Consider the following 22,651-nt stretch of genomic DNA (forward strand, 5'->3'; position numbering starts at 1 on the left):
CCAAGTCTTATTATTTCACCATTCCTTTGCTGTGGTGCAACCTCACTGTATGCCAAAGGGAACACCTGGCCCCCATTACATCACCCCATGGCAACTGGGGCATGAGGAGCTGGCACCAAGCTGTTGTAGAAGTAATGAGTAATCTGATCCAGAGGCATCTCATTTCCTGTCAAAAACAAGAATACATGGAATAATGAAATAGACAATTATTTACATTATATATACATTAAATATATATACATATTTATTATATCTTATATAATATAGAATATATATTTATATATAAATACATAAATGGAATAATGAAATACACATTTATTTATATTATGTATTATATATAATAAATATATAATATATATTATATAGAATGTAATAAATACTTATGTATACATATATACATGAGATAATTCTTGGATATAAGGAAGAGATTCTGTAAAGGACAGAGAGTTGAAGGGAATAGTCACCCCCTTGCCACTTCCTGCTTCCCAGGAATGAGGTAACACAGTCTCTTGGAAGGGTATTGGATCCCTTGATGTGCTGAATTGAACTGATAACAGATCAATTCATAGGAAACAAAGTACATGGGATTAGGCCTAAGGGCCATACTCATATGGTTTTACCTTTTTTTTTTAACTGCAAAATTTACTTAAACCCATTGGTTATATTCAGCATTTCAAAGAATGCAGTCACAGCTGCAAGGAGTTTATGAGTTTTGTGTAACTATACAAAACTGTGTACATTCATCCTTCTCTAAATCACTGCAATAAAGGACTATGTTTCCAAACTCAATTGTAAAAAATTGTCAGTAAATCAGAGCCTCCACCACCCCCCCCATACACAGCAGCATCATCTTTCCTAAGCAAGCTCTAATCTGCCAATTTCTCCCTCACTGAGAGTAGCCCAACACTTTCTACTTCTCTAGAAGAATGTCTATGAAGTGTCACTTTCCCGTGCCCATGACAGTTCCTCTGATTCACTTTTTCTCCCACTTAAATTCACTGCTTTTTGTTCATTGCCATAATTATTTCACTAAACTATAGGCCCGCTATTTGGTAGAATGTTCCATGACTTGGGTTGTCTGATGTTTATTCATAATTAGATTTAAGTTATGCCTCTCTGGTAGAAATATCACCTAATTTGATACTGTGTTCTTTCTGTGCATCAGGTAAGATAGAACACAATTTTAATTTGTCTCATTATTGATGATGCATTTTGTTCATTTGTTTTTTTTTTTTTTTTTAATTTTTTTTTCAACGTTTATTTATTTTGGGGACAGAGAGAGACAGAGCATGAACGGGGGAGGGGCAGAGAGAGAGGGAGACACAGAATCGGAAACAGGCTCCAGGCTCTGAGCCATCAGCCCAGAGCCTGACGTGGGGCTCGAACTCACGGACCGCGAGATCGTGACCTGGCTGAAGTCGGACACTTAACCGACTGCGCCACCCAGGCGCCCCTTTGTTCATTTGTTTAAAGTTGTGTCTGCCAGGTTTCTCTGATGAAATCACACTTTTTTTCTTTGTCTTTATTATGTATGTATATGCATATTAATATTTTATTTTATTATTTGTTGTTGCTTATGTTTCGTGTTTGTTACTTACATTTGTTACATTTCTTTCATTTATTTATGTTTATATGTTATATATGTATATATTGTATATACTATAAATTGCACTTATGTATTATATGTGCATATATAAGTATATGTATACATATATATACATTCTTTACATGCATATATTTTATACATATATAAATGCATGCATTTGAATGCATGTAAATATCCTGTTTAAATGTACTCAATGTTTATTTATAGCTCTATATATTCTTGCTTTGTTATTTTATCAATGGGTTTTAATACTGTATTATTTATTTTAACATTCCATTGTCTTAGTATTGGCCAGTGGAAGCCCCTTTTGGGAATATTTCCATTTATTTTTAAATACTTCATTGTGTTCTGGCATAATAAATTATTCCAAGCTTATCTTTTCCTTTACCTGCCTGGCTACTATAATCAGCAATTTCTCTAAGGCATCCTGTTCCATTTATTGAAAAATGATATTTTGAAGTCAAGATCTGAGTGGTAGATGTGTTCATCATTTTGGGAATGTCTCTACTCACAAGACATCTCATCTATCTCATCTAATCTATGTATATTGAAACCATGAGTTCATCCCAATATCTTCAATTCTAACCCAACAGCATAAGGGTTATTTTAGTTATACTTTTCACATTTGTAATTTCCTCTCTAATAGTGTAAAAACTTTTTTTCCATTAGCCTTAAATATGTGTTTACTTAATTAATTTTTCTTTCATAAGTCAATCTGTCATCTATGCCACACCTTTGTCCTCTGTATGGATGCCCTCTTCACCCTATACAGGCTCCAATATCCCATTCTACATAGCCTTTGTTAATGAATTCCCTCCTCATACTACTTGAACTGTGACAGGGCCTCTCCTCTCTGGAAATGCCTCTCTAGCCGGGTTTAGACTCTTTTCCTACACCGAGCCTCCTCTTTGTGGGTATACCTTCTTCACTTTTTTTAGGTTCTTGATCTTCATGCTGAGTCCATGACTCTCCTTTTCCTACACCCAGTTCCCATCTTGCTTTGTTTCCCTAATTGATTTTGCACTGAATTGTTTAAGGAAAAAAAGGGGAAGGGAAGGGAAAGAGGAGCTTGGAATCATTTATAACATCTTTCTTCCCTTTATACTTCACACTCAATATATTAACAACTCATGTTGGCACTATATTCAAAAAGTATATCCAGAATACGATCACTTATTACCCTTGCTGTTATGGTCCAAGATAATAGCATATTTCTTCTGGATGATCACAATAGCATACTTATTATTTTCCCATTACTTCTATAGTTTAGTTTCAACTAGAGAAGCTAGTTTGGTCACTCACCTGCTCAAAATTCTTCTTTTTGTTCTCCATTCGATTGTAAGTTAAAAAAATACTCTTTACAATGAACTACAAGAAGCAACATAAATGGCCCTTATACCCAAGTCCTAACCCATGGCCTCCCAAATGCATTATTGCTCTAATTCTACCTCCTACTTTTTTTCATCTTGTTTAATGGTTTTTTTCTGCTCTTCCAAAAGTGTACAAGACTGCTCCCAGCTTCCAATTTTTGTGCTTGCTTTTCTTCTGTGCCTGGGATAGTCTTACCCTAGATATCCTCAAGGCTCATTTGCTTTCTCCTTCATATCTTTGTTGAAATACCTCCTCCTTAGCAAGACCTCACTGATGAACCTTCTTAAATTTAATATGCTTAATGTATTTTAGCACTCCTTATTACTTTTCTCTAAGTTATTATTTTTTTTCTTTGCACTAATATTTACTAAGACTGTGAGGCTTGCTTATTATTCAATTCACTACTGAGAATACAGTCTCCATGGGGTCACAGATTTCTATTTCTTCTGTTACTATATAACTCCTACCAAGGACAATGCCTCTCATATAGCAAGTGAAAATAAGTATTTTTTGATTGAACTAATTTTTGTGTGTAATAAATGAAATAAACTTTTTGATGCATAAAATATATTAAAAAGACAAACTATCGAGGCGCCTGGGTGGCTCAGTCGGTTAAGCGGCCGACTTCGGCTCAGGTCACGATCTCACACTCCGTGAGTTCGAGCCCCGCGTCGGGCTCTGTGCTGACAGCTCAGAGCCTGGAGCCTGTTTCAGATTCTGTGTCTCCCTCTCTCTGACCCTCCCCCATTCATGCTCTGTCTCTCTCTGTCTCAAAAATAAATAAACGTTAAAAAAAAAATTTAAAAAGACAAACTATCTTGTATCTAACCTTTTTTCTTCATTAAATCATAAATCATTCCAGGTAAGGGATAATATATTATTTATTCCTTTCCCTCCCAAACACATAATAATTAGAACAACAGTGTACCATTCAGTAAGCATTTATTTCAATCTATTAAATTCCTGATCTATTGAAACATTGTCTCTTAAATTCTGTAACATTTGGTAAGATTGCATGGCTGTGTTTACTTCCTTAGTCCTTCCCTCCCTGACAGATTGTGGTATCAGGGAGGGTCCAGGAATTTCTCTGTAACTGCCAATTAATAATGGTTCCACTGATACAAGAAAGACTTATCATTTTGTCTTCTTCCTTCCTTGGTTACTTTTTCTCTCCCTTGTTTATTTCACTCCTTTTGTCAGATTCTTTTCTTATAGTAAGTGATGTGATTTTAAGTAGATCCTAGTGTCAGAAAAATCAGAAAATTTTCCATTAAAAATCATTCTTAGATGAATCCTGTTTTGCTAAGGAATAGAGTGGGCTAAGACGTTTTTATTCAACCGTATTGAAAAATGGAAATTTTCCACTTTAAAAATATAATTTAACATTGTTAAGTTCTAAAAATATTTTGAGTTGTGTCTTCTGGAGTTATATACTGAGATGGAGTTTGGGGTACAACATATTTGTAGAGATCAACAATTTGGAAGGGGCAAGAGAAGGAAGTAGAACTGGACAGAGATACAAGTCAAACTGTAGTGCAGGTCCTACAAAACCAACAGGGATCTTGGGAAAGAATACTGCTGAGTATGGGCTAGCATAAAAGAATAGGAACCATGGGAGTCTCAGATTTAAAGGCACTTCTTATTCAATAGAATGTTCTTCTCCATGGGTCTTCCTGGGTATTTCCTAGAGTTTGAGGACAGAGCAGGAACTGAAAAAGACTCCTTCTTGGTGTGTGCCTAGAGGAAACGATGCTCCACTCAGAGCTTTCCCCCCATCTCTACTCAATGGTACAAAATCCTTAAATCCTTAAATCTACCAGTAGAAAACCTGCAAGACCAATTGCCTTATTGCAGCTGGGATAAGGGTACAGAAAAAAAAATCCTAACCCCACTGGAGATGCAGAGAATCAACTTGAATTTCCATCACTGAAATCCTTACCTTCAGCAGGGCATACAGTCGCTGATAAAGAGTTAGCTTGGAGACCCAGTGATGCAGGGCCTGATTGAGACCCAGCATGAACCAGGACAATGGAGAATGACCCTATCTACCTATTTGAGGCTAAAATACATCAAATAATAACAAACTTCTAACCCTGGAGGAAGAGGAAAAGCATAGAGAGACCCTCATTGTGGCACAGGTTGATACAGAAAAAATTCTAAAGCTGAGGGTAGAAGAGAATCATGGAGAAGACTTCTCCAGCAGTCCTGTTTACACCCTAACTGCAAAAGTGATACACGTATTACAGTGAGTCATGATAGCAACAACAAAACAAACCAGCTCAAACCTTGACTAGATTTGATCACCTTCTCCCTCCTTGCTTCTGAGCATAAACACTCTTCACTCTAGTTTCTATGGTCCTACACATGGGTTAGGCTTTCAACCAAAAATATTAAGTCACACAAAAAAGAAAGAAGCACACTGGGCGCCTGGGTGGTTCAGTCGGTTAAACGTCCGACTTCCGCTCAGGTCGTGATCTTGTGGTTCCTGAGTTCAAGACCCACCTTGGGTTCTGTGCTGACAGCTTGGATCCTGCAACCTGCTTCAGATTCTGTCTCCCTCTCTCTCTCTGCCCCTTCCCCACTCACTCTCTGTCTCTGTCTCTCTCTCTCAAAAATAAGTAAACATTAAAAAAACATTTTTTAAAAAAGTAAGAGGCACAGGAAGCAGCAGAACCAGTCATATGTGACTCAGATGTTGAAACTAACTAGCAGGGAATTTAAATTAGCTATAATTAAGATATTAAATGTTTTAGGGAAAAGATAGGCAGTTGCTTGAACAAATGGGCAATTTCAGCAGAGAGAATACAACTATACAAAGGGAAATATTAGAAATTTTTAAAAATTACATGGTAATAAGGATGAAAATTCCCTTAAAGGGCTCATCAGCAGAATCCATATAGCCAAGGAAAAATTAGTAAACTCAAAGATGAGTCAACAGAGATCAATCAAAATGAAACTGAAGAGAAAAAGAGAAGAAAACCAGAGCAGAGAATAAAGGAGTTTTGTGATAAAACTATCTAACATCGGTATACTTGGAATCTCAGAAGGAGGAAGGAGAGAAAATGGTATGGTGATATTTGAAGAGATATTGGTGGAAATTTTTTCAAAAATAATGAAAGATATCAAGATGTTCCCCTAGAGCTAAAAAAAATCTTGGAGAACACTGAGCATAATTAATACATCCCCAGAACACGCCTGGACGCATCTTACTTGCACCGAAGGAACCCAAAGATAGGATATATTAAAGGATGCCAGGGAAAAAGAGGCAAATCACATACAGAAGAATAAATGTAAGGATTCCAATAGACATCCTTTCAGAAACTACACAAGTCACTAGACTCTTAACGTGAAATCTATGCACCAAAAAAATGGACTGAGAAATAAAGACATGTTCAGTGAAACAAATGAAAGTTAACATGACTACTGCTCCATTTCCATTATCGCCACTACCGCCAAAATGGAATCCATCATCTGAAGAGGTTGAAAGAAGTTCTTCAGGCTGAAGGAATTTAATACGAGAGAGAAACTTAAAAAAAAAAAAAGCTGCTTGATATGATAAGAAATATAAAATGTATGTACTGATTAGTAGTTTCTCTAAAAGACAATTGACATTTGAAGAAAAATTATGGCAGTCTGTTCATCCCATATGTATAAGTAAAATTTATGACAGCTCAAAGAAAAGGACAAAATGAGAATATTCTAGCACTACACTGAAGTCACACAATTTCTGATGACAGACTAATTACAGTTGTGTGCCATCATCCCAAACACAACCAATTCTTATTTTTAAAAATTGTATTTCTAAAGTGGCATGAATAATAACAAGCAAATACTAGAGATAAAATGAAATCATAAAAAATGCTCACTGCCAAAAAAAAAGCAAAAAGAGACAGATATGATAACAAAGGGACATACTTTTTAGCTGTGGATAATCTAAACACTTAAAATTAACTAACTGATGTACAGTAATCAATGGCCTAATCTTAAAAGTTAAAGACAGTAGTTGTTTGGATAGAAAAATCAAGACCCAGGGGAGCTCCTGGCTGGCTCAGCCAGTTGAACATGTGACTCATGATTTCAGGACCATGAGTTCAAGCCCCACGTTGGGTGTGGAGCCTACTTAAAAATAAAATTGAAAAATTATAAAAAGAGAAAAAAAGAAAAATCAAGACCCAATTACATAAGGTATAAACATAAGATAAAAATAATGACGAAATTAACATGGCAAAAACTCTAGTCTCTAAAATTTTCTACTTAAAAGTTTGATTTTCTTACAGCAATAGTGCAAATAAGAGAACATAAAAAATATGCATTTTTGTTCACCTTTCATACATTTTTAAAGAAGATATATACATATAGATATATCTCCTAAATTTTCTTTTTTTTAGATGCTTATTTATTTTTGAGAGAGAGAGAGAGAGAGAGAGAGAGAGAGCAAGCGGGGGAAGGGCAGAGAGAGAAGGAGACACAGAATCTGAAGCAGGTTGCAGGCTCTGAGCTGTCAGCACAGAGCCTGATGCGGGGCTTGAACCTATGAACTGTGAGATCATGACCTGAGCCAAAGTGGGATGCTTAACCGACTGAGCCACCCAGGTGCCCCAGTATAGGTATATCTTCTAAATATATCCTGTATATATCTATATAGCTCCTGTAAGTTTTTCATGATTTGATCTGAATCTCAGGTGTAGGTGAGCATCTGTGAAGAGTTTGTACATAATTGTTGAGTGTGTATGTTCCTTTGCAAAAACCGCCCACTCACTCTCTGCATAAAATGGACCATTATTGTCGGTTATTTTTACTCTGTGACTGTATTAGTCTTTGTTCACAGCTCATTGGAGCCACTGTGCATAACTACCAGGAAAACCAATACAGAGAGTACATTGCACCAAACGAAATCTATCTCCAGGGAACTTGTAAGTTGACAAGAAGATGGGCTCACAGCCATAACTTGTAAACTGATGTAGACTCTAGAGCTTTAGGCAAAAATGATAAGTCATGTACAGAGGGAGAAAGGGAAGCAGTCCGTGTATAGCAAGAGAAGAAGAAATATAATGCATGGAGAGAAAAGGAAATGAGTGTTCATAAAGCTAGATATGTAAAGACTACTTTATTGAGTTTCTGATGACTTTTTGGCTCTTGTTCTAATAGCCAATGAAAACCATTTGTTCTTGCATCTCACTGTTTCCATGCAGTATTCATGTACTCTTCAAGTAAATCTTTTTCCTTTTTCATGTAATTTGTTTTGGAAATTTCACTCCATAAAATTAAATTACTCTAATTTTTAATCAGTAATACTATTACTAATTAAGATACTGGCAGCCACCATTTCTGACATAGAATAGATTAATTCCTGCTGTATTATAGCCATCAGTAGAAAACACATATATTATTTTGTAATGATATACTTAGAAATTTATTGTGTTTATTGCTCTGTAACTATTAATGGGTCATTTTGTTACATATATGTTCTTGAATGCATACAGTACAGTGATAATATCATGAATAATGTGTTATCAGACATAATGGCCCCCAAAAGATGTCCACATGTGAATCCCTGGACACATGAATATGTTAATTTAGATGGCAGAAGGGATTTTGCAGATGTTATTAAATTAGTGTCTTGAGATGGGGGGTTATCCTGGATAATTTGGGAGAGCTGATAAAAATCATCATGGTCCTTATAAATTAAAAAAGGGAAGCAGAAAGTTCAGAATCAAAGAGATTTTTGAAGATACTGCACTACCGGCTTTGAAGATGAAGGAAGAGTCCATGAGCGGAAGAATGAGGGCAGCTTCTAGAAGCTGCAAAAGACAAGAGAACTAATTCTCTCCTGGAGCCTCCAGAAGAAACTAGTCTTATTGGTAATTTGTTTATCAAATCTGTATTCTATACCATAGTTACTGGGTTATAGGTATTATACTGGATACTCATTGCCTTTTGTTTATTAAACCAGCCAATTTTTATAACCCAAATCTGTGTACTCTTCAATTATTTCCATTTTTCCCCATCATTTTCATTTTTTCAGTAAGTATATTGAGGTACAGGGGAATTTGATAAATTGTTTACGATTGACCAGCTGACATTGGTTAGAAAATGGCAGAGCTTAGATGTAAACTCAGATCTTTCTGATATCAGTGCCTGTGTTATTTTACCATACTATCTACCTTTTGGCTCAATTTATTCATTTTTTTTTCCAAATAGTTTGGAAAACTGTGGTTGGGAGCCTCTGTAAAACCTGTCAGCAAACTTCATACAAGCTATGGAAGGAAAGTTACCAAGGGGGCAAGCAGGAGGGAGGACTGCCTTCCTGTCAGTGCACATTGTCTCTTCTTAAAGGAAAGAAATTTTGCCCCCTGTGACCCTGATGTACTCCATAATAAGTATAAGCTAAAAAGAAAGAAAGAAAGAAAGAAAGAAAGAAAGAAAGAAAGAAAGAAAGAAATGTTCAGAACATAATTTTTCTAACTTTCAGAGAACTCCAAAGACACGATGGATCAAATGATACATCCTAAACTAACAGTTCATTTTTAAATGTTTTAGAAATCCATAGTCATCATCCAAATTTTATTGTAAATCTTCTGCCTCTTGACTATTGATCATAAAAATATATTCCTCCAAATTCCATAAAATTAATTTGGATTGAATAAAATCCAAAATTCTAATCAGGTTTTATGAACTTTATTAATTTATCAGCATTTGTCAGTTATTCAACTGAATCTACATTAAAAAGTAAACATTTTCATTATTGATACTAATTTAAATTAAGCAAATTAATGGCAATATATTAACTCAAACTTTAAGATATAGACAATGACAAAATTATGCAAACATGCAAGGACTAATCTTGAGAATACTGTTCCTCGAGAAATTATCATCGTGGATTTTTATTTTATACACATTTCCAGAAGCATTTAATTGAAAGAATGAAGGATGAATTCCAAAATCTCTAGAAACAGTTTCCTTGCAACTGTTGACTTCATTAAAGTTTTCCATAAAACAAAAGATAATGTACCTAGAAAATAGTAAAGATATTTAGGAGTTTTAGGTAAAATTTAATTTTAATCCCAAATGTTGAAATTATCTAAAACAAAATTCAATTAGTATGAAAGTAGCATGTTTTCATATGCATTTTTTAATAAAACAATATTTTGATTTTTAAAATTATGTTATGCCCTCATATTCAAACATCTAAGATACACAAGTAACTAAAGAGAACAATGGAAACAGCAATGATTAAAGAAATGAAAATCCATAAAAAATCAGACTCTTGAAAATTAGTAAATTTGCTAATATTCATTTTCAGTGCCTATTCAGAAACATGAACTCTAAAAAACAATTTGTGTTGTTTCTGTTTTTGTTTTGACAAGAATGTAATCTATACTATACTTTTTAATTGCCACTTGGCAATACCTGATCCATGAATTCATTTCTAGTAATTTAATCTGTCACTATCCCAACAAATTAAGCTAATGATAGTACACACTCAATGCTGCTTTTACATTACCTAAAACTAAAAAGAATATAAATCCATTCAATGAAAAGTTATATATTACTTACAGAATAATGTGTCAATATTTGCTGACTTGCTAATTTCTCAAGTGTATATGGCTAGTGAGAAATTAAGAGGACAGAACTGTGCCATACATATAACCTCTTTTAAGCAAACAGCACAGTTTTTAGTCAAATTATTGACTTATTTATTTATTTATTTATTTTTTATTTTTATTTATTTATTTTTTAAATATGAAATTTATTGTCAAATTGGTTTCTATACAACACCCAGTGCTCATCCCAACAGGTGCCCTCCTCAATACCCATCACCCACCCTCCCCTCCCTCCCACCCCCCATCAACCCTCAGTTCATTCTCAGTTTTTAGGAGTCTCTTATGAAGAAACAGACTCTTAACTGCAGAGAACAAACTGATGATTACCAAAGGGGAGGTGGGTGGGGGGATGGGTGAAATAGGTGATGAGGACTAAGGAGCACCTGTCATAATGAGCACCAGGGGTTGCATGGAGGTATTGAATCACTACATTTTACACATGGCGCTAATACAACACTGCATGTTAACTAACTGGAATTTATTTATTTTTTCAATATATGAAATTTATTGTCAAATTGGTTTCCATACAACACCCAGTGCTCATCCCAACAGGTGCCCTCCTCAATACCCATCACCCACCCTCCCTCACCCCTCATCAACCCTCAGTTTGTCCTCAGTTTTTAAGAGTCTCTTATGTTTTGGCTCCCTCCCTCTCTAATCTTTTTTTTTTTTTTCCTTCCCCTCCCCCCATGATCTTCTGTTAAATTTCTCAGGATCCACATAAGGGTGAAAATGTATGGTATCTGTCTTTCTCTGTATGACTTATTTCACTTAGCATAACACACTCCAGTTCCATCTGTTACTTTTTATTTATTTATTTATTTATTTATTTATTTATTTATTTATAGTCACTAGTTCATACAAATATTTTTTGTAGGAATAGGACCAAAAGTTAAAAAATATATATCAGACAAGGAATTGAGGTAAGGAATTAAGGAAAGAGGATGGATAGAAGGTAAGTTTTATGTGTATTTAATAACTTTCTGTAGTGTTTTAATTTTTAATAAGAGGCATATATTGAATATATTTTTTAAATAAGTATAAAAGAAATTATAGCCATAAAAATGAAATATTATTAAGAAATGGAGAAAAGTATTTAGTAATGGTATCCTATTTTTTTCTATAACTCAAATTAGGTAAAAATATCTGCCAAGGCTTTAAGCACAATTTTTGAATTCTGAGTATGAGTGGATGCATGCAATTAGTATACAGGAAACATGATAGCTAGTTTAACTATATTCCAATTTGTCTTTTTTTTTCTTTTTATTGTAGCCTATAGAGTAAATTCAAAATTCCTTAACAAATCCAAGCTAATTTTAATACAACTGGAACTTACAAAAATCTAAACATCTGTTGTATACAATCTTTAAATGTAATCAATTCTATCTATTCAGTCCCTCTGTATACTAGGCCAATAGAGTTTGTTCATATCATCTATGACTAGATTGTACTTTCCATATCTGACAGTGTGGTAATCAATACATTTTATGATTCTCCTAACAGTGGGGTTCAGACAAGAGTTAATTTTCCCAAGTCCCTCCTACCCCTCATCTAGTTGAGCTGTATGACTATTCTTACCAAAGGTATGTGAGATATAGTTAAGTTTGTCACTTCTAGTAGGCTTTTCGAAGAGGAGCCCCCTTAAGCCCTTAATTCCTTTGAATTACTTTATAGGGAGGATACAGTGATGAAGCAGTGAATGTTGATAGAGCCAAAGTTGGAAAGATCCTAGATCTCTTAATTACCATGGAAGAAAGCCTCTTACCAACTGAGTATCTTAAATCATCATGTGAGACAGAAATAGAATCCTTCGAGTTTTGCCATTACAATCTGAAGGTTTATTTATTAAAACAGCAATGTTACCCTTGGTAATACATAAACAAGTTTTACTTTTAAAATACAATGCATTCATTTTTATTTTGAATCATATCTTATTTCTGAATTCTTCTTTAGGGAATATGAATTAAACACATGCACATGCACACACACACATTTTTTTCCCCTCAGTAGAACAAGGATAAATAGTATTTGGGAAACTGAATGACATAGTAATTTTCACATTTACAAATTTATGTAATTTCATCTGTGTTTTCTACTTAGTAAACCTAAGATTTTGAAATTTTGGAGAAATATACCTCTTTCAAAACCAGAATTTGGGAGGGGGGGGTCAAATTTTTTCCTTGATGTCTATAATCATAGTATTGGATGGGGAAAGTCCATATAACACAATTTATTTCAGGGTTTTTTTAGTTATAGCAAGTGTCATTATTATGTTTATTATCTTTTTTGTTTAAAAACAAAATAAAATTAAATAGCAAAATTTGTCCAAGAAAGAAATAGGGATTTCCATTGTCTCCTTGCCAAAGTAACATGTGGTGATATTGATCTGCTTTGTTGAAGGGCCCCAGAGGAGAAGAGGTGTTAAATAACTAAGGGCCTTACTAAGTAAGTAAGTTAAGTAATATGTGCTCACTAAATGAAGCCACTCACAAACCCACAAGGATTATTGTTAAAACTTTGAAACATATCTTAAAAAGTCAACATTTCCTTCTTTAGACAGTCTGTTGTAGTAATTTATGATTCGATCGTCTTTCATTACCTATGAAATCAACACAATGGATAGAACTTACAAATAAAAAGGTCTCTGTGTCTCTTACCTGTGTACTTATGTACTTTGTGGAGAACACTTAGAGCAAACAGGACTGTGTTCTGAAAGCCACTAAAGTCACGGATGAAGGGGGCTCTATCCTCATTCATAAGCATGCGTTTTGGCAGCTCCTTCTGGAATTCATATGTTCTAATTAAGGTTGTAGGAAAGAGTGGTGGAGCTAAATAATCCACAAATAAAGCCCAGCTTCTTTCAAAATCAGCTTCTTGTTTAGAATAGTATTTTAATCTAACAGAGAAGTGCGGGAAAGTATACATTTACAGTTAGTCTACCCAGAATTTTGCCAACTCAATTTTCAAAACAGATAACGTGTTCAAAATGACATTTTTGAACTTTTTAGAATATAGAGTAAAGAAACTTGATGTTGATGTTAGCTCTTACACTTGAACACTTGAAAAGATGTTATTAAAATTTTTAATTTGAATATTACCATCTCAGAACATATGTGTTTTTAATCACATGTGTTTCCCTTTTCGTGAAGCATTTACATTACTTACATAAATTCTGATATGTGACCAAGTCTCATTATTTTTTTTTCTTTTTTTTTTTTAAGTCTCATTATTTTAAAATATAAAGATAAAAATAAAAGAAAATTAGCAAAATTTCTGCTGAATTTAGACATCTCTTAACACAATGTTCATTTCAGGTAACGACTAAAAATGAAGTAACAGGTTTTTTTTTTTTTTTTGTTTTTTTTTTTTTTTTTTGCTTTTTAAGGAGCTTGGTATTTTTTTTTTTTTTTCTGATGATCCTAGAAAGCCAACACTTCTTTCTGTTTTTCAGGTATACAATGTAATGACTTGATATATGTGTATATTGTGAAATGATCACCACAGGAAATCTAGTTAACATTTGTTACCATGCAAAGTTACAATTTTTTTTTCTTGTGGTGAAAACTATTAAGATCCACTCCTTAGCCACTTTCAAATAAGCAACGTATTAACTATAATGACTATGCTGTATATTATTACATCCCCATGAACTATGTATAACTGGAAATTTGTACATTTTGTCCTCTGAGACCCCAGAGGAACAATTCCTATTGACTGATTATCTCTGTGTAAGGGGAGGGGGGCATGCATGCAATACTTTTCCTGATTGTTTGCACATCTGTCTCTTTTTTTTTTTAAACACTGGACAGTTCACACACTATAAAGTAGACACTCTAAAAATCAGATTCCCACCCTCACCAGGGTTTTTTGTTGTTTGGTTTTCTTGTCATTGTTGTTTACTGTTTTGCATGGACAGATTCTGTTGTTCATTCTGTGTTCTTTGTAGTGAGTCATCCCTGAGGTCCCTGCTCATAAGCATCATGGTCAGCTAATGATTAGTTAAAGGTTCCCTTAAGTTCCTTGAACCAATAAATCTTCCACTCTTTGCTGAGGAGCCCTGTGCATGTGTTGGGGTGTATCTTCAATGCTAAGGCTTTACTTCCTATTTGGTCAGGGCCTCAAGGTAGCCAGAGGCAAGATATTAGGGTTCTCTCAGTTCTTGCCTGGGTATGCTCTCAGTTCTATTAATCGTTGTGGGCTCCCAGAGATGTTTGTGGGTCCTGAAAAAGACATATGATCTGTAGACATAGTAACAAGTAGACACCAAACCATTTTTAGACTGACTTCAATCCATCAACAAACACTCCCTTCAGTGAACAGGTTTTGCAAGTATCCAATAAGTGACATCTCTTCATTTCTAAAAGTCAGTCAACAAGGAATGGACTCCCTGCATAAACATTTCTCTAATGACAAATGACAGCTGTCTCACCTGCATAACCCTCCTATACTGATGACTCAACTCACTTAAATGCCTAAAAATCTACCCGTTTCTGAACTCTGCTCTTCAAAGACTTCAGTGAAAAAGACAGTGTAAGATGGAAAGATTATTACCATATTGAAACAAAATAACTCTAGATCCACTCTTACCTATTGTGAAAGTTTTTACGAGCAATCTCCAAAGATGAGACATGTGCAGCCCATAAGTACTCCAACAGGTCATCAAAGGTACTAGAATGTGACTTCACGTGCTATCCAGGAAAAAAACAAGTTATTGATATGTGGGCAATTATAACAATCTCTCTTCTTGAAAATCAGTTATATTTACAAATATAATTTTTCAACACTCTAAATAAGGAGAGAACATTTTTTTCTAAGAGTTAAGGTATCAAAGAAAGATTTAATGCTTAACACTTCCTGAAGAGCTCAATATCAGTTATTTTAATTACTAGTGATACTGAAATCATACGAAAAGAATAAACCATGTGTTTCAGAAATGTTCAGGATTTTACACTGTTCGGAACCAGATCTTTAGTATTTTGTACATTTGTTTTTTTCTTGTCATGCAACAAACTGTCCACAAAGTGTCAAAGCTAATCTTATGCAATATAATGAAGAAGTTCTCTAAAGGGAAACCCAATCTTTAGTCATTTACTCTTTCACCCATGACACTTTGCTTTGGACATCAATATTTGCTTCTGAGTGTCAAATGCTCATTTTAATCAAGTCATATGTGATTTGCTTATCAAGAGAGTTGAAATAAGCTGATCAAATTCACCACAACCTATCCCACAATTGCATTTGTATATCAGTTATTGCTCAGTTGTCCTGAAATTATGATGAGCTAGGACACTTCATGCACTGTTAAGCCATAATTTCTCTGGGTTCACCTGTGTGTATATAACTTTAGTATGAAAAGAGTAGACAGGGCAGTCTTGATACCGTATTGGCAGTGAGGATACTATTGAGGTATGATGTCATGCAGCAATCCACTCATACTGATATTGCTGTCACCATAATATTTTCACATTAGGAACTTTATGCCTTAGGACTGCATTGTGCAATGCATAAAAAATCTACATGAAGTGCTATTCAAAAATTATCTGGCTAGCCTTGAAAAGTATTAATTAAAGCACACACACACGCACACAAACACACACATAAAACCTGGTAAAATTCATTCCACTTTTTCATTGCTTCTGGAAAGGATGAATGACAGCTAGAAACATTGTGACAAAAATTCATCTGATCCTTGGGCGGTGGCAGAAAGGTGACTTTGTCTGATGGTATCCCCATTATGCCAGAATCAACCGCAGCAAGGAAGGGCATTGCAGAGAGATAATAATTAAGATCTGTATAAACAAACATTTATTAATATGGTTAATATATAAAAGAGGTTGTTTTTGAAGTAAAGAAGTCTCTCATAAAAGTAAACCCACAGATCTAGAAATGTGGTAAAACTTAAGCAGTAATTTTGGGAACTTTGGGAATATTATCAGAAATTTCCCTTCATGTTGGGACACCTGGGTGACTCAGTGATTTAAGCATCCAACTCTTCATTTTGGCTCAGGTCATGATCTCACAGTTCATGAGTTCAGGCCCCACATAGGACTCTGTGCTGATAGCAGGGAACCTGCTTTGGATTATCTCTCTTTCTCTGCCCCTCCCCTGATCATTATCTCTCTCTCTCTCTCTCTCTCAAAATAAATAAGTAAACATAAAAAAAAAAAGAAATTTTCCTTAGTGTTATATACAACTTGAATATGCTTCTCTTAAAAACCCTGCTCTCATAAAGCAAAATAGCTTTATGTTGTACATTTATTATTTTATTTTATTATTTTATTTTACACACACACACACGCACACACACACAGAAAGAGAGAGTGGGGGAGGAGCAGAGAGAGAGGGAGACACAGAATCTGAAGCAGGCTCCAGTCTCTGAGTTGTCAGCACAGAGCTCGACGTGGGGCTTGAACTCACAAACCGTGAGATCATGACCTGAGCTGAAGTCGGACGCTTAACTGACTGAGCCACCCAGGTGCCCCATACATTTATTATTTTAAATCATGGATAATAATTGCACCGGAATTTAAAATACTAATTAAATTACAAGGTACAGTAAGTGAAAAATTTAAAAATTAGTAACAGAATTCTATACTTTTCTAAGTTTTTACTCTAAAGCTGAAAATCTGACATAGCTTTAAAATACAATAATATCTATCTAGATATTTCCCTTGTTAACAAGGTTTTATTTCATAATATAACACAAATTTTGCTCCCGCCTTATATGTTTCAATCAAACTTTGAGGTTTCTGGTCTCCCTGATATTTTTATAATTAAATAAATTAATCAGTAAATTAAAAATATATCTATCTCAAAACCCATTTCAAGACATCCACATTTGAGCCAAACAGACTTTGTTTTGTTTCGTTTTATAAAAGTAGTGATTCTGGGTTTGGTTTTGCTTCTCTGATTGGGATCTTAAGTTGAACTGATTTTTTATGGAAAGGTCATCTATTTGAGGTTTGACAGTCACACTGAACTCACCAGCCCACCAACTGTCCACAGAGATGCACAGATGATCCCCAGATTTACGGCCACAGTCCGTACTTTCCGTGGGATCAGCTAATCTGCCTAAAAGAGACAAAATCCAGAGTTGGTTTTACCAGGACCCCTTCCTAGCTGTAGAGACAAACGCTAACTAGACACACCATGTTTACAGGAATAAAGAATTCTGTCAGCTTTCCTATCACATTGTCTTTCCTTCACTTCATGACTTTCTGCTTCCTATCTCCCATGCATGTTTTTTCCTTTTCCTTAACATCCCTACAATGATCTACTTTCTCTCACAGGCCTTATTTTTTTTTTTTTTTAACTTCTGTAGTCTGTGTTTTTTCCATTTACTAACTACTCTGCATCTTCGATATTAGGGAGTGAATAGTCCTGTATAGTAAGCAAGATCTGGACTCATTTGCTTAAAACCAAATCCTTTTTCATTGCTTACCGACTATTTGACCCTAGGTAAGTAACTTCTGCAAGCCTCAATTTTCTCATGTATATATTAGAATAACAATAATTACCTACTAGAAGTCTGGGGTTTTTAAATGAAGGACTTAAAAAGTGCTCAGCTCAGGGGCATCTGGGTGGCTCAGTCTGTTGAGCATCTGACTCTAGATTTTGGCTCAGATTGTGATGTCACAGTCATGAGTTCAAGCCCCGGGTCGGGCTCTGTACTGACAGTGCAGAGCCTGCTTGGGATTCCCTCTCTCTCTTTCTCCCTCTGCCCCTGACTTGCTGTGCTCTCCCTCAAAACAAATAAACTTTAAAAAAGTTCTCAGCTCAGAGAATATGTGTTTCTGTAAATATTAGCAATTATTCTATTTTTATCTTTTTGTCATCCTCTCTTACCTTCAACTTTCAAAACATGCCTTTCTGGTTTTTTTCACACTTGATATTTTTTACCTTCTGCATATACTTGCATATCCTTGAAGCTGTCTCTGACTCAATGCCCGTCTCTGTCCCTGTTTCAACCAGTTTCACACTGGCTTATTCTCTTTACTCCTGCTAACTTTCTCTTTTCTCTAGTTCTTCTTGACCAGATGAACTTTCAGTGGGCAAAAGGAAAGGTTTGAGTGGTTCTGCTCATTGATGGAAATTTCCCAAAATTGTTAATCTTCTTTTGAACTAGAATAATATTCAAGTATGTGAAACATACCTTTCCTGGTTCTTAGGTTTTGTCTCAGTTGGGAGTTATTTTAAATCTGCTTCCAAGACTCTCTGTCCTTTTAAGACCACTCAGTCTCTGAGGATGGTTGCCCATGAAGCTAATGTGAGGATTTCCTTATGTTGCTGACTTCTTTGTCGTCTACTCTATATACAAAACTGTGCTCCAGTTCCATTTTTGCCAAATCTCCACAAAACTGCTTTATTGGTGATTCCAAGTCACTTCCAACTGAGATACCTGAGAGCATACCTGAGACTGAACCCCTAATCTTGATTGTCAAGGAAGATTGCATCATGAATCTTCTGTTCTTTGTCAGAGACATCTGGACATCTTCAGTACTTTCTTTACAGCCAAGCTGTGCCTGCTTCCAGATGTTTTATCTTCTGAAGAAATTTTTTTCTTGCCTTTCCATGGCAAGAAATACGTCATCCTCCATAACTTTGACCAAACATTGTTTTTCATCATACCCACTTCTTCCAGAACAAAATTTGTTATATTTATTACTATTCAAATTCAAAATTTTGGAAAATATAGCAAACTGTATTTTCCAACTAGATTTATTTCTGTAGCATACATTATGTATCTCCTATACTCTCAACATTTTCCTCTTTCTCTATTTTTCTCATGTATACAAAACTAATTCCACTAATTCTTGCCCTTTTGCTCTTTCTAGTTCTTTGTCCCTGGATTACTATTTTAAAAGCCCATCAACATTGTACCTTTTTTTCAAGATTCACTTCAAATCTTACTCTATTCCCAGATGATTCCAGCTCACGACATTCACTTTTATCTAACATCTTACGATTCGACTCTTTCTTGTTCTATGGTTGGATCATTTCTAACTCTCCTTCTTAACCATGATGTAACTACTTCAAGGGAAGGCAATGATATCTACTGTCAATTTCTCGTGTATGTGCCAGTCTTCCCTTTTTTCATTTAAGTGTCGCTTCGTCACTTCTTTATCCTCCCTCAGACTTCCAGTATTCTCTCCCCAATTCAAACATTATTCTGATTAAAATTTCAGCTAACCAATAAAAATGAATGAATGCTGACATATGAAACTAGACAGATGAATTTCAAAATAATCATGACAATTGAAATAAACCAGACCAAAAAAAGAGCACCCAACTGTCTATATGAAAATTCTAGATAATTCTATCTAATCTGTAATGATGGAAAGCACATCAGTGGTTACTGGTGAAGTTTGGGAGTGGGGGGATGAGTAGTTGGAGGAATGGGGAAGGCTGGGAGAGACTGGGTAAAGAGAAGTTCCTGAAGATGAGAATACAAAAGGGAAAAGAACATTTTTGGAATGACACATATGGTCATTATCTGTGGTGATGGGCTCAAAGCTATATACCTATACCAAACTTACCAAAAAATACATCTTACATATGCTGTTTATTCTATGTTTATTACATATTAATAAAACTATATTTAAAAAAAACATGTGCTAAGCAATCTAGAAGCAAACATTTAACGTATTCAAGTATTTTGTAAGCATTAGGCTCTTGTTACTAAACTAATCCATATTGCTTAAGAGCCCAATTAAAATTCCCCAGTCTGACTTAAAGACATCTCTTTAACTAACCTTGGTTCATCTTCTCAAATAAACCACCCACTACTCTTTCACATTCCAGTTCTTTTGCCTATGTGGTAGTCTTCTTCCAGTGAAACCTGCTATCAATGCCATCTTTGTAATTAGTATACCAGCAGTTATATTCTCGCAATGCCTCCATCAAGCTCTTTGGTCCTAATTTCTTCCCATGATATTCTCAGCCCATGGTTGTCACTGTCTTTCCTGAGCTACTCTTGTACTTACAGTCCTTATCATGTCTTTGAGACTTAGCATACTGTGGGTGAAATATTTTTATGGGCTATTTCATAATTGGTAATTCTGTTTTGGTTTTCTCTAGTCGTATCGTAGAATTCAACTCAATTAAATACATAAATCAGCCCTTAAAAAACAGTAGAATCCCATGTATTGTATTCATGAATGAAAATGATATTTTGAAAATACCTTATCCAATATTTAACTTTACTGTTTGTTCATTACTGGGCCCAGAGCTGAAGATTTTTGTAGGAGTAAGTGTGTGCACCCCTTGGGGGAGTTGATTATTGTTTACAGAGGATCTTATGTTTTTGCTTTTCCAGAACCATGTCTCAGGAGTTCATATATTCTTCTTTTCCATGCCAAGGGCAGCCCAAGAATGGGAATTATACTGGATGTCAGGAGATTCTCCCAACGAACTTGGATGTGATGCCAATTCAGACTGTCATCACAGATCAGACTTTGCAGTCTCTTTCTCTGTCTTTTCTATAATGCCACCCATCTTCTCACTGATTCCTTTCTTCCAATAGTGTTTTCTAGAAGTTGATAGTGAAGGTCTCTTCCCATTGAACAAGATGGCTTGGGGCTTATGATATTTTTGTTCCAAAACAAATATCTATGTTTATTCCTCAGTAGAGATGCTATTTTCAGGTTTTCCTACAGAGGTTTTGTTTTTTTCTCTTTTGTCACTCCAATCTCTATGACTATAGTCTAATCATATTTAGAATTATAGACAATGCAAATTAATCTTCTACACCCATGTGTAGTTAATGCATATCACCTTAGCTGTTTTGTTGTTGGATGTACTCTTCAGTGCTTAGAACTAGGCTTGGTCCCAGTAGCACATCAATTAATAGTTATTGATATTGACTGAACTAAGCCTAATATGCTGTGCTTCGGTGAGTGTGGTAATCACTAGCCACTTGTAGCTCTTCAAGTTAAATTAATTAAAATTAAACAAAATCAAGAATTCAGTTCTTCAGAAATATTAGCCATTTCAAGTGCTTAGTAGCTTCACGTAAGAATATAAGAGCTGCTGCTCTCATAGAGAACAGTGCAAATAGAAACATTTCATCATTGTACACAATTCTTTTCGACATTTCTGGCTAGCAAAAATCATGCATGTAGGGGACATTCCATAAATACTTGATAGAGATTGGGCAAGAACGCAAATGGCTGGAAAAGGAATAGAAAGGAAAGAGAAAAAAATCAATTTTCACAAAGATGGTGCTAAATGTACAAGGTACTACTTCCTAATTAATTCACACTTAAATCAAAGGTCATTGTAATGTAGTCATTGTAATGAAAAAGAGACATTCTTACCTGTCTGATATTGCCATCCATGATGTACAGGCAATCCCCATAAAATATTTTGTTCATTTTCTGGTGAAAACTTTGCAAAATATTTGGCTGTCTTGTTCAGTAGCATTTTGTACGTCCCCAATCTCTCAGGATAATGCCAGAAGTTAATGATATACTTTCCATTTTCCATCTTATAGTCACTGAACTGACCAGGACTCTCTTTCCACAGAGGGGGATATACATCTGAGATATTGGATGCTCTTGCTAAAGAAGCAAAAATACAACCAACGATTAGATAAGGCCAGGAAAGATCCAAAGCCATGGTGTTTGGCCCCGAGATTGAGATTATGACAGGACCTTTGTTGGGAAATGGAGGAGGAAGCTACATTGTTTTTCTGCACCTCATCTAATCAACACCTTCCACTGCCTTTCTTGGTAATGAGAAGGTGGAGGTAAACAAATGTCTTACCAAAGATAGTAGGCTACCTCCCTTGTTAATCATCTCAAATTTGTTGATTATGTATCAGTCTCTAGAATTTTTAGTAAGACTGGGTTCATCCTAAATTTATTTTTGTCTCTATCTTCTGTCTGTCTCTCATATTAATTATAATAATAAATTGTATGTCTTTCCCAGAGTTACTTGATTTTTTTTTAATTTTTATTTTTTAGAGAGTGTGTGGGTGGGGGAGAGGGGCAAAAGAGAAAAAAATCTTAAGCAGGCTTCGTGCTCACTGTGGAGCCCAATGCAGAGCTCTATCCCATGACTCTGGGATCAT

At 35.1% G+C, this 22,651-nt stretch overlaps 1 protein-coding gene across 1 annotated transcript; it reads right to left on the reverse strand.

Annotated features, from left to right (window-relative positions):
- Positions 1–9,639: 9,639 nt before the first annotated feature.
- On the reverse strand, positions 9,640–22,227 carry LOC121030027 (protein LEG1 homolog). Its single transcript, XM_040474584.1, has 6 exons — positions 21,897–22,227; positions 17,566–17,652; positions 16,186–16,370; positions 15,169–15,269; positions 13,239–13,477; positions 9,640–9,989 (listed from the first exon to the last, which is right to left on the reverse strand). The coding sequence occupies exons 1-6, from the start codon at positions 22,195–22,197 to the stop codon at positions 9,889–9,891; spliced, it is 1,014 nt and encodes a 337-aa protein (XP_040330518.1). The 5' UTR covers positions 22,198–22,227; the 3' UTR covers positions 9,640–9,888.
- Between the last annotated feature and the right edge of the window lie 424 nt (positions 22,228–22,651).

The sequence above is a fragment of the Herpailurus yagouaroundi genome, unplaced genomic scaffold (assembly GCF_014898765.1).
Source record: "Herpailurus yagouaroundi ecotype Mexico unplaced genomic scaffold, PumYag 139, whole genome shotgun sequence".
NCBI lineage: Eukaryota > Metazoa > Chordata > Mammalia > Carnivora > Felidae > Herpailurus > Herpailurus yagouaroundi.

Bases quoted from the DNA above. Each gene is read 5' to 3' on its own strand.
- LOC121030027 (XM_040474584.1), bottom strand. From the start codon at position 22,197: ATGGCTTTGGATCTTTCCTGGCCTTATCTAATCGTTGGTTGTATTTTT. The intron at 17,653-21,896 runs GTAAGAATGTCT...TGTCTCTTTTAG, and splicing joins TGGATGGCAATATCAGACAG to GCAGATTAGCTGATCCCACG. The intron at 13,478-15,168 runs GTAAGAGTGGAT...CTTCTCTGTTAG, and splicing joins CGTAAAAACTTTCACAATAG to ATTAAAATACTATTCTAAAC.